Below are 13,685 nucleotides of genomic sequence, written 5' to 3'. Positions count from 1 at the left end.
CAGTTTATGCATGAATCAAAAGACATCAACCAAATCATTTCACCATTATGCCTCAAAGTCCTGTGGTGACAGGCAAGTGGTGCAGCAGCAGGTGCAGATACACTGGGAACTGTAGTCACAACCCTGTACACAGGAAGCCCAGGTCATAGGGTCTTTCTCACTGGAAGCGGCAGTGGGACTTGGCAACTGCCTGGGTGTCTGAGCAGCCTTTTAAGGATCGCACTGCTCACCTCCTGGTGTGAGGTAGGGGGATAGAAAAGGTGCCCTAAACACTGCTTATCCAAAGCTGGCATGATTCCACTCATCATCGGCACATAGAACATGTACACACTAAGACAACACAAAATCCAGTAGACCTGAAAGAAGAACTGCTCTTGTTGCAAGACAATTCAACAGGTATTGCATCCAAACAGTAGCCCTGAGTGAAACAAGGTTGACAAATGAAGGCCAGCTTACTGAAGTTGGAGCTGAATACAACTTTTTCTGGAGGAAGTGCAGTGAAGGGGAGTGCCGTGAAATTGGCACAGGTTTTGCAATCAAAATTAATCTAATCAGCAACCTGGTATGCCTGCCCAAAAGACAGGCTCATGACAATGCAGTTGACCACTCCCAGGGAAACGTCATGCCACCATCATCAGTGCCTATGCTCCCACCATGATAAACCCTGATGAAGTCAGTCATAAAAAATTTATGAAGATCTGGAGACCCTTATCATCAATGTCCAAAAAGAGGAGAAGCTTATAGTGGTGGGAAACTTTAATGCTAGAATAGGCTCAGACTACCAGATTTGGCAGGGAGTTCTAGAGAGGAATGGAGTCAGAAACAGCAACAGCAGTGATCATTTACTGCTAAACATTTGTGCATCGCATGACCTTTTCATCACCAACACAGTCTTCCGTTTACCTAAACACAATAAAACTTCATGGATACACCCTCGCAGCAAACATTGGCATCTAATAGACTATGCAATTGTAAGGAGAAGAGACAGACAAGATACGAGAGAGACAAAGGCAATGTGTGGTGCAGAGTGCTGGATTGATCATAGACTTATCCTTTCCAAGCTCAATATTAGCATTCTTCAAAAGCGCTGCCCCTGAGGCAAAATGACTACCAGAAGAATTAATATCAACAAATTAGAACTCTTCTCTGAGCTTGAACAGTTTGTTGCTGACTTGGAGGAAAAGTTGAGTCAACAGACAATTAGCCATAGTGGAGCAGAAAAGGAGTGTGCAGCTTTCAGAGATTTCCTGTATAGCACTGCATTTGCTCATCTGGATCAGAACACTCACAAGCACCGAGGCTAGTTTGATGAAAATGATGGGGAAATTCAGAAGCTGCTAAATGAAAAACAAGGACTCCACAGTATTTACCAACAGGACAGTTCATCCACCTATAAGAAGGCAGCATTTAACTCCATCAAAAGCAAAGTATAAACAAAGCTTAGAGAGATGCAGGATTCTTGGCTCAGTAAGAAGGCAGATGAAATTCAGTTTTATACTGATAGTAACAATCCAAAGCACTTTTATGATTCACTGAAAGCTATTTATGGAATAAGAACCTATGGTGCATTAAAACTACTAAGTGCTGATGGAGCCACATTGATTAGTGATAAGAACATGATCCTAGAGAAATGGTCTGAATACTTCCATAATGTTCTCAACAGACCATCATCAATCAATACTGAGGCCATTGACCATTTACCTGAGGTTGAAAGCAATCCCTCCTTAGCTGAACTTCCAACTGAAGAAGAGGTTTTGAGGACCATTAGGCTCCTTTCATGTGGCAAAGCACCTGATGCTGATTCCATTCCAGCTGAGATTTACAAGGTAGGGGGACTATGGCTCATATAAAAGCAGACTGAAATTTTCCAGGTTATATGGCAAGAAGTGATTATCCCCCAGGAGTTCAAGGATGCCTCCATTGTCCATCTTTATAAGGGTGAAGGGAAAATATTCTCCTGTGACGATCACAGGGATATCTCTCTCTTAGTCATTGTTGACAAAGTTCTTTCTAGAGTCCTCCTTAATAGACTGATCCTTCACCTGGAAGATGGGCATATATCTGAGAGCCAGTGTAGCTTCAGAAAGGGCTGAGGAACAGTCGATATGGTGTTTGCTGCCTGACAACACCAGGAAAAATGTCAGGAGCACAACAGAGGTCTGCACACAATGCTTGTAGATAAGACCAAGGTCTTTGACACTGTTAGTCATGAGAGTTAATGGAAAATTGTATCAAAATTTGGTTGCCTGGAGAAGTTCATCAATATTGTACATCAATTTCATGATGGCATGTTTGCCTGGGTTCTGGATAATGGACAATGCTCTCATGCCTTCCCAGTCACCAAGGAGGTGAAACAGGTGTGTATGCTTCTTCCTATGCCTTTTAGCATGATGTTTTCAGCCATGTTGCCAAATTCTTTCAATGAGGATGAACACGTCCTCAAGGTCAACTACCATGCTGATGGCAAGTTCTTCAATTTGAAAAGACTACAAGCCAAAACCAAAGTGGAGGGAGTGGTGGTGCATGATTTTCTATTTGCAGATGATTGTGCACTCAATGCAACCTCTGAAGCTGAGATGCAACAAAGTATGGATCAATTCTCTGCTACCTGTGCTAATATTGGCCTCATAATTAGCATCAAGAAAACATAGGTGCCCCATCAGCCACCACCACATCATCTATGCATGAAGCCATTTGTTAAAACAAATGGAGAAGTTTTGAATGTTGTGAATAAGTTCACTTACCTTGGTAGTGTACTTTCCAGCGATGTACATATTGACAATGAGGTTGATGCATGCATTGCCAGAGCTAGCTCAGTGCTTGGGAGGCTCTGAAGAAAAGTTTGAGAGAGAAGAGGTATGAGACTGACTACCAAACCTTCAGGTCTACAGAGCCATTGTGCTGACCTCATTGCTATATGCTTTTGAAACATGGCCGGTCTACCAGTGCCATTCCAGGAAACTGAATCCCTTCCATTTGAACTATCTTAGGAACATTCTGAGGATCACCTGGCATGATAAGGTATCAGCCACTGAAGTCCTTGCTATAGCTGATATGCCAAGTATTCAAACTGTGCTTCAGAGAGCGCAGCTCCTATGGGTTGACCACATTGTTTGAATGCAAAATTTACTCTTGCCAAAAAGACTATGTTATGGGGAGGGGCAGCTAGGTGGTGCAGTGGATAGAGCACCAGTGCAGGAATCAGAAGGACTCACATTAGACACTTGACACTCACTACCTGTGCAGCCTAGGGCGTCACTTAACCTCAATTGCCTCATCCTGAGTCATCTCCAGTCATCCTGATGAATATCTGGTCACTGGATTCAGATGGCTCTGGAGGAGAAGTGAGGCTGGTAACCTGCACAGCCCTCCTTCACTCAAAACAAAGTCAAGTGCAAGTCATGTCATTATTTCTCAAATGCCATGGTCTTCTTTGGCAATGAAGGACGAACACATACATTTTATGGAGAACTCGCATGGGGGAGGCGATCACATGGTGGCCAGAAGAAACGATACAAGGAAATTCCCAAGGTCTCTCTCAAGAACTTTGGATTTGACTGTGCAACATGTGAGACACTGGCACAGGACTGTTCAGCATGTCGTGCCCACATCAGAAAGGGTGCTATGTTCTTTGAACAAAGTAGAATTGAGATAGCAAAAAGTAAACTCAGGATGCTCAAATTTGGGATATCCACCCCAAATATTCACATGGACTACCTGTGCCCAATGTGTGGCAGAGCATTCTGAGCTCATATTAGTCTGATCAGCCACAGATGGACACATTAAAATTTCACTTTATCATGGTGATGTCATTTTGGTCCTCTTTGAAAGATGAAGGACAACAACCAACCATATGTGTATATGTACTTATACATATATGTACATGTATGTACATATGTACATATATGTGTGTATGTAAACATTTTACATATATACGTGTGTGTATATATATATATATGTAATTGCGAAAGCTTATTATTACAATCCTTAGTCATCCTGGTGTATGGAGAATGGTGCCTCTGGTCTCAGATCCTTCTTATTGTAATTTTTTGTTTTGTCCTGGGTCCAATTTCTGTACTCCTTACCCCTTCCAAGCTACAGCTAGCATTCCCCAGATCATTATTTTGGAAAGGTTCTTGCTCCCTTATAACTTTCCTGTTGCTTTCATCTTTAATTCTCTCCTCTGACATGGAACTGAGAAAAATTACTCAGCTCCTCTGCAAGTGCTCACAGTCTGCACTGTCCCTGCTCCATGCCCCACTACTTCTGCACTCAAAGGGCATGTGTTAGTTTTTTCTCACTCAGGACTTCTTCTGGGCAGAGTAGCAGGGCCTAGAGTACCTTATCAACAGAGGCTCCCTGAATCCGCCCTTGATCAGACTCCTGATTCCTTACACTGTCTGGAACATGAAAATTAATGTGACTGAGGTTAAGGCTACCTGACAAACCAGTGGCCCCCAGGGCTTCCATCTTGTTATTTCAGGGGGACTATCCTGGAGGTGTGCACATGTCATTAGCACTGAACTTCCATCCTGAAATTTTTCTTCAGATCCTCTCCTACCACCTCAGAAGGACCACTGTTATTTCTGAATTCTTATTTTTGCCATTCTGTGTTGACCCTGAGGCACTATCTTGCCTTGTTTGTGGAGGAAATATGGAGAGGTTAAATTCTTCTGACCTATTCCAACATCTTCCTCGATTCCTCTTTCAAAGAATGTTTGGAGAAATAAGCCCTCCTCTCACTGATTTCATCATGTAATAGGTCTGGCAAACAATTATAGACAAGTAGAATGTATAGAGAGTATTTTGGACACTGTCTCAAAAGGTGGGCACATATGTTAAAAATATGGTGCTAATACCTAACCATGGAAGACCCTAAACAGAGAAAGAAAATCACACACCAATTTCTCTAAATAATACAGAGGCAAACAATTAAATAAAATATTAGCAAAGAGATTTCAGCAACTTATTGAGGATAATCTGCTATGACCAGGTAGGATTTATACCAGGATTCAGGGTTGGTTCAATATTAGGAAAACTATCAGCATTTTCTCAATAGATCCAGAATAAGTTTTTTTTTTTTTAATGCAGCACCTATTCCTGTTAAAAATGCCAGAGAATATAGGAATCAATGGAGTTTTCCTTAAAATCATCAGTAGCATATATACCTAAAACCTTCAGCAAGTATTTTATGTAATGAGGATCAATTAGAAACATTTCTAGCAAGAATGGGGGCAAAAAAGGGATGTTTATTATTGCCACTTATTCAATATTTTATGTTACCTGTAGCAATAAGAGAAAAAAAGGAATTAAAAGAATTAGAATAGTTTAGAAGAAAGAAATCTATCACTCTTTGCAGATGACCTGATGGTATGCTTAGAGAATGCTAGTGAATCAAGTAAAAAACTACTTGAAATAATAAACAACTTTAGCAAATTCTCAGGATATAAAACCATCAGCATTTCTATATATTACTAACAAAGCCTAACCACAAGAGACAGAAAGAGAAACTCCATTTAAAGTTACTGAATATTTTAAAATGTTTGGCAAGCTACCTGCCAAAACAAATTCAGGAACCATATGAAGACAATTGCAAAATATTTTCACATAAATGAAGTCAGATGGAACACTATCAGGTGGTCATGGGTAGGCCCAATTAATGAAATAAAAAAGACAATTCTACAGAAAGTAATTTACTGGTTCAGTGCAGTACCAATCAAACTAACTAATTTTTTTCCAAAAATATTTTGTAGTATTAGAAAAAATAATAACAATAATCATCTGGAAGAATGAAAGGTCCAAAATATCAAGAGAATTAATTAGAAAAAGTGAAAAGGAAGGTGGCCATCTATACCAGATCTTAAATTGTTTTATAAAGCAGTGATCATTAACAGTACTTTGGACTGGCTAAGAGAGTAGTGGATCTATGGAATAGCTTAGGTACGCAAGACACAGTAGTCAATAACTAAAGTGTACTGTTTGACAAACCCAAAGATTCCATTCCAGAACTCACCATCTGACAGAAAATGCTGGGAAAATTGGAAAATATTAATGCAGAAACTAGGCATTGAGCAACATCTTACACCATATAACAAGATAAAATCAAAATAGGTACATGATTTAGACATGAAGTTTGATAACATAAGCAAATTAGGAAAACAAGGAATAGTTCACCTGTCAAATTTTTGAAGGGAAGAATTCATGACCAAGCAAGAGACAGATAACATTATGATATGCAATATGAATTATTTTTACCATAATAAATTAAGAGGGGTTTTTTTTGCATTAACAAAAGAAATACAAACAATATTAGAAGGGAAACAGAAAGTTGGGAAACACTTTTTATAGCCAGTGTCTCTGATAAAGACCTCATTTCTAAAATAGAGAAATTAGTCAAATTTCTAAGAATACAAGTCATTTCTAATTGAGAAATGGTCAAAGGATATGATCGGACAGTTTTAAGATTAAGAAATTACAGTTATACATAGTCATATGGAAATATACCCTAAATCGCTATTGATTAGAAAAATGCAAATCAAACCAATTCCGATGTGCCATATCACCCATATCAAATTGACTAGCAAGACAACACAGGAAAATGATAAATGTTGGAGAACATGTGAGAAAATTGGACCAGTAATGAATTGTTGGTGGAGATGTGGACTAATGCAATGATTCTGGAGAGCAGTTTGGAAGTATGCCCAAAGGGCTATGAAAATATTCATACCCATCAATACCATTTCAAGTTCTGTATGCCAAAGAGAACATAAAAATTGGAAAGGAACTCACCTGTATAAAAATATGTATACCAGTTTTTTTTATTTGTGGTGGCAAGGAATTGGAAATTTAGAGAATGACCATCAGTTGGAGAATGGCTGAACAAATTTGGTTTACGAATGTAATGGTATAGTATTGTTGTATATGAAATGATGAACAGGCAGACTACAATAAAACCTGGAAAGACTTATATGAACTGATGCTGAGTGAGGTTAGCAGAACCAGGAGAATATTGTACACAGTAACAGCCACCATGTGTGATGGCTCACTTTGATTGACTCAGCTCTTCTCAGCAATGTAAGGGTCTAAGACAACTCCAAAACACTCAAGACAGAAAATTCTATCCATATTAAGAGAAAGAACTTTGGAGTCTGAATGTAGATGGAAGAAGACTATTTTTCTCTCCTTTGTTATTGTTGTTGTTTTGTTCCTTCTTACTTGTGATTCCTCCCATTGGCTCTAATTTTTCTTTACAACATGACTAATGGGTAACTATGTTTAATTTGAATGAATAAGTAAATCTTATATCAGAATTCATACCATCTTGGGGAAGAGGGAGGGGAAAAAGGGGGAGAAAATTTAAAACTCAAAATCTTATGGAAGTGGATGTTGAAAACTTAAAATCAATATTTATGTATACATATACGCACATATGGATGTATACATGCACGTATAAATATATATACATACATACATATATATGTATATGTGGGTGTACATCACATACACCCAGACACAGACACATATACAAAGACATGTTAGACTGAAAATCAATCCTTCCATATGAACTATTACCAAAGTTGCAACACATCCAATATCTTTGGGTAGGGGAGTTGATATATTCTCACATGAACCAAAACAACAAAAGAATTAAAGAATTTTTCTTTTTAATAAAAGTTTTCTTAGCTCCCTCAGGAAAAAAGAAGATTCAAATTTTGAAGTTTGGGTAAATTATTATTTTTTCCATGACAATGAATTTATCCTGAAATTTGCAATCTTTCTTATAACAAACTAGGATGATGGTGAGAGTTTGTTTTTATCTACAATTCATTTATAAAATCCTTTCTGCAATGACTGGCATCTTTAAGCCTATTTGGCAATACAATGGATGCTAAGATGCAAATGATTTCTTCTCATTCTACTTTAGAGAGTTAATTTAGATAAAATATTGTCAATTCAGTCACGATTTCTCTAAGTTCAATTAGGAAAATTGCAGGAGAAACTGCTTAACTTTTCCTACATATCTTGCTCTAATTAATTTGAATTCTCCTTACTTGATACAAAAATCTATATATATTTCTTGTCCAGTATGTGTCATATACTTTATGAATCAAGTATGAGAGGTAAGAAACTTTTCAGCTGAGTGTGAGATTTAATCTTTGCACAGTTAGTCATGTCTTTCTTTAAAAAACTGGTTTTAAATCTTGTCTTTGGGTATACTAGCTCTGAACATGAATGCATAAACTAACACGTTCAGAAATGCAGAGATGATATTTACATGCCTCTGATATCTTCATGCCTACATGTTTTTCTAAATATCTTAATAAAAAATCCATATTCCACTTTCAACGAGAAAACCTCCAGATTGCCCAACTGTGAGTTCACCACTTTCTTATTCATTTTATCTATGATACCATTTGGAATTTTCTTGCTAAAGATATGAGAGTGAATTGTCATTTCCTTCTCCAGCTCATTTAACATATGATAAAATTGGGAAATAGGTGAAATGACTTCCCAAGGTTACGTAGCTAATAAGTGTCTGAGGCCAGATATGAACTCAGGTCTTCTCACTCCTGGCATGACACTCCTGGCCATTGTGTTGGCCAGCTGACCTAGTACAACCTTTAAACACTCCAAATTCACTTTGATATTAATCACTCTCTATCTCCTTAAAATACATACATCGATAAACACAAACAAACAGGCACATACTACTCAACTTTGTTTAATTTTTGCATACATATGTCACATGCACTATGAGTAAGATGTAATAATTTTAGCCTGGGAATCTACAATAGCAGAATAATGAAGACAAGAGGTAGAAATATATTCTACTGCCATTTGGGTAAAAGAAAGAAGACAGATATTATAGAACAAATAAAATAGAAAAAATCAGATTTTTTTCTTCAACCAAGAGTGGCCTTTTAGATGACTCAGAGAAATGAATAAATACACAAGTTTGGGGAAAACAAAATAACTTTGGTAACAAAGTATATTCTGAATCCACAACCTTTCTCCCAACAAGGAAAAGATGACACGGGGAGAATGAGTACTTATCCACACTTAATTTTTATGACATTAAAATAATTAGCCTATTTAAATGTCCTTGTAGTTCCTTCATTTTCATTTTTTGGAAAGCTTTTGTTTACAGGTATGATAACCCTGGTTAAAATAATGAGAAGTCCGCAGTTACAAAAAAAAAATATCTTACTATGAAAAATTAAGAAATCTAACATTATATTTACATTTATCTCTAGTTAATTTCGGGCCGCTTTGTGGCTGAAGAAAATTGATCTTACTGGAAATGTTTGGGTAATGTAACAACAATTCATAATATAGGTCTCCAGAGAGATAGGCACCTGGACGGGAAGCAGGGGAAACAGTCAATATTGTTTTGACATTTCCTACAGCCTGAGCCTTCTGCTCTGAGATGCCTATAGAGCTTATGACACTCCTTGATTCCCCTTTTCTTTTCCATAGCTCATGCTTGCCTTTGCATCAGAGAGGTGTGATGAAAAATCATGCACTAAAATTTCTGGTGTTATCCTGTCCTCTCCAGTTCACTGATAGCATATAGATGATCTCTAGAGGCATGAACACTTTTCTCAGGCTATTGAAAAAGATTGCCTTTTCATTTTCATTTCATGTAATTCAATGATTTCAAATCATTGAAAGCTTAATACAAGGATTTGATTAATTGAAACAAAGTCTCTCCTAATTTAAATATGAAATCTAAAATTTAATTGATTGGTTTCATTCCCACACTTACATAATATTATTAAATCTCAGATTTTCCCATATTTCTTTCACATTCAGATCACCTTTGGGCCATTTGATCCCATGCTGAGCAACAAGGTGCAGTCTCCTTCTCTTTACCAAATGGCACCCAGGGACTCTTCTCTACATAAAGGTCTGGTCAGATTGATGATTCACTTTGAATGGACATGGGTAGCTCTGGTGACTGTAGACGATCTAAGAGGTGAGGAATTCCTTCAGGAAATGAAATTGGAAATGACAAATAATGGTATCTGTGTGTCCTTCACGGAGAAGATCCCTGTCAGTGAGAGAAGACACACAGAATCACAGATGACATTCATGCCCAGGATCATGGCATCACCAACCAGAGTGATTTTCATTCATGGTGACACAGATTCATTAATGATTTTGAGATATTCACAATTTCCTTTTTTTTCAAATTACAAGGTATGGGTCACCACTTCTCACTGGGATATTACGATGAGACCCAAATATATTGATGGTTATAATTTCCATGGGGCACTTACATTTTCACACCTAACAAATGATGTCCCTGGTTTTAAGGATTTTCTCAAGACAGTGAACCCTGCTAAATACCCAGAGGACATTGTACTGAAAGAATTCTGGCACTCAACATTCAGATGTACAGATGAACCTGAAAAAGTGAAACAAGAAGAATGTTCACTAAATGCCTCCTTGGAGACGCTGTCTTTGCTTTACTTTGACATGACCATGTCTGACATGAGTTACACCCTCTACAATGCTGTCTATGCTGTGGCTTGGACTTTCCATGAAATGTTTCTGATGATATTAGAAAAAGAATCTATGATAGAGGAAGAAATATGGGCGCCTCATCCATGGCAGGTAATATTCCTTTAAAATTGTGCATTTTCTATTTCAGGCAATGACACCTGGATCAGGGAGTGCATAAGCAAGATTCTTCACAAAAAATATTTTATCTGGTAATCATTCACCCAACAAATATTTATTAAGTGTCTACTATGAGTCATGTACTGTGATAAGGGCTTGGGATACAAAGGAAGGTAAAAGTTTCTCTCATCTCAAGTAGTTTAATCTAATGGGGGACATTACATGCAAACAACTCTGTACAGATAATATTGACAAAGTATAAATTTGAAAAAAAAATCAATAGAGGGAATGTATTAGAATTCATGGTGATTGTGAAGGGCCCCCTACAAAAGGTAGGGTTTAAGTTAGGCTTGAATGAATCCGGAAAATCCAGGAAGCACAGATGAGGAACAATAACAATGCAGGCATAAAGGATAGTGAGAATGCATAAATATAAGAGACGGTGTGTCTTTTTGGAAGAACAATGAGGAAGCCAGTGTCACTGGATCCCAAAATATTTGTTTTGGAAAAGTTTGGGTTAGATTATAGAGGACTTTGAAGAAAAAAAAACAGATAATTTTAAACTTGATTCTGCAGTTTTAGTCACAGGAACAAATTTAATGTGGGGTTGTAAATTCAGATTTGAAATTTAGGAAACTGTCTTTGACAGCTGAGGAGAGAAAGATATATTGTGGGGAGAGACTTATGGAATGCCAATCAACCATCACACTATTGCAATAGTCCAAGTTGAAAGTGATGAGGGTGGTGGGAATATGTGAGGAGAGAACATGGAAAATATGAGAAATATTATGAAATGAAGTAAACAATATTTGGTAACAGATTGGATATTGGAAGATAAAAAATGAGTGAGGATTTCTGGATGACACCTTTGCTGCCATTCTGAGTGACTGGCAACAAAGTAGTATCCTCAACAGTGATGAGGAAGTTCATAAGAAGGAAGCATTTGGGAGAGAAAAGAAGACTCCCAGGAAAGCCAGAAGTATCATACAGGAACACTCTTAAGGTCTTTCTGTACAACTTTGGTGTTGATTATGAGACGCAGGAGATATCTGCTTAGGAATGCCCAGCATGGTGTGCCAGCATCAATGAATGCCTTCTGTACTATGATTAAAGCAGGATTCCAGTGGCTCAAAAGAAACATGATATGTGCAAATTTAGAGACATCTCCACTCCAAATTTTCATACAGACTATTTGTTCCTCATCTGTGATGGAAACTTTCAAACTCCTGTTGGTCTAATCAGTCACAGCTAGGCATAGTGATGTCATTTAGTTCTCCTTTAGCACAAAGGACAACAATCTTACTGGCACTTTATTAAAGTTTTTAAATAATATTCACTAGCAAATAGGTCTACATTTTTTCTGGTTTTGTTCTCCCTGGTTTAAGTATTGAAACAAATGTGTGTAGTATGAACAATTTCAAACTTTTTCAACCTGATTTTTAAAACCTGTTTTTCCAAGCAATTTATGTAATATTGGACTTTATTGTTCCTTAAATTTTTTAAAGTCCATCTTGTTCTATTATTTTTATCTTATGGACATCATTAATAACTTGTTCAAATATTTTTCTAAGGTAGAGTTATGCATTATATTTCTTCTGTTGTTTTGTAAAAAAAAAAGCATATATTCTTTTAAATGTTTATCCAGTTCACTTAGATTGCTAGGAGTTTTTGCATATACTTTTAAAAAAATTTTCAATAATTGCTTTTTTTTCTTATTGGTTATTAAATTACCCTTTTCAATTTTTGAGACTTGTAATTTGATTTTGTTTTTTATTTTAAAACATCAAGTTGGCTGGTAGGTGGAACCAAGATACTAGAATACAAGTAGCAACCCAGATGAACTCCCCCAACTCTCCTCTTCAAAGTACTTCAATATAATACCTTACTTCAAATTTTGGAATAGAAGACCCAACAAAATGTGAGAGTGACACATTTTTTCCAGTCCAAGATAAATTTTGGAGATCAGAAAGAGAGGTCTGTGACATTGTGATGAGGATTTTTCCAGACCATGCAGTATCAACACCGGTAACAACGGTGGGCCTTGGAAGTGGGACAGCAGCAGGAGCAGCAAAAACATCAGTTTCTGAAGTTTGAAGCCCAGTGACATTAAAGGAGAAAGCCAGCTTGTGAGGGATGCTTTCTTAACACTGGGTGTAGCTAGCATTGATATATAACTCTATTGCCTATATGCAGTTCTGGGTCACAGTTCCAGGGCAGAGAGATGTACTTCCAGTTGACAGCAAGGGAGAAGAGGCCTTGCTCAAAGTTTCAAGGCAGAAAGGAGAGCTAACTAGAACTTCTGGCTGAAGGAGAGCAAAAGGCATGGTCACAGTTCCAGGGCTAAAAGGAGTTCTAATGCTTATGGGTGCAGAAGAATAGAAGCCATTCCTGGTCAGACCATAGCATAGACCAAGAGAGAAATGATAACTCTTCTTCTTGGATCACAGCTCTTTGGAAGCACTGAAAATTTGCAGACCCTTAGAACTAGCTTCAGAAACTGTAACATGAAAAAGAACCTGAATCCACACTCCCAGGTAAGAAAAGTCCAACATTTATCTAAACAAACAAATAGGATGGAAAAATGAATGCTAAAATATAAATAACAAAAAATTGTCATAAAATAATACTGCAGTGGAAGGAAAGACATAAACTCAGAGGAAAATAGTGAGAAAGTAACTAGAAGCAAAGCCTCCAAGAAAAATTCTATTTAAACCTAAACCAACCAGAATTCTTAGAAGAGCTGATGAATTAAATGAGTGAGAGAAGAAAAATTGGGGAAAAAAAGGTTAATGGTTCAAGTATGAAAAGAAAATTACCAGCTTAGTAAAAAGACACAAAAATATTGAAGAAAATAGCACCTTAAAAACAGATTTGGGGGGCAGCTAGGTGGTGCAGTGGATAGAGCACTAGTCCTGGAGTCAGGGACCTGAGTTAATTTAAGCTTCAGACACTTGATACTTACTAGCTGTGTGACCTTGAGTAAGTCACTTAACCCTGATTGGTTTGATGGTTTAAAAAAAGGCACACAAATGCATTGAGGAAAATAATTCCTTTAAAATTGG

The 13,685-nt window shown here is 37.3% G+C and overlaps 1 protein-coding gene across 1 annotated transcript in view; it reads left to right on the top strand.

Moving 5' to 3' along the window:
* The window catches only part of LOC140498849 (vomeronasal type-2 receptor 26-like), a 46,646-nt gene that overhangs the window by 17,428 nt on the left and 15,533 nt on the right, over positions 1-13,685 (top strand). The window contains exon 3 of the mRNA XM_072599637.1: positions 9,814-10,617. Within this exon, the coding sequence (XP_072455738.1) occupies positions 9,814-10,617 (804 nt within the window). The remainder of the gene's footprint in view (positions 1-9,813; positions 10,618-13,685) is intronic.

The sequence above is a fragment of the Notamacropus eugenii genome, chromosome 4 (genome assembly GCF_028372415.1).
Source record: "Notamacropus eugenii isolate mMacEug1 chromosome 4, mMacEug1.pri_v2, whole genome shotgun sequence".
NCBI lineage: Eukaryota > Metazoa > Chordata > Mammalia > Diprotodontia > Macropodidae > Notamacropus > Notamacropus eugenii.
Note: the sequence above shows the minus strand (reverse complement) of the source record. Positions and strands in the feature narration are given on the sequence as shown.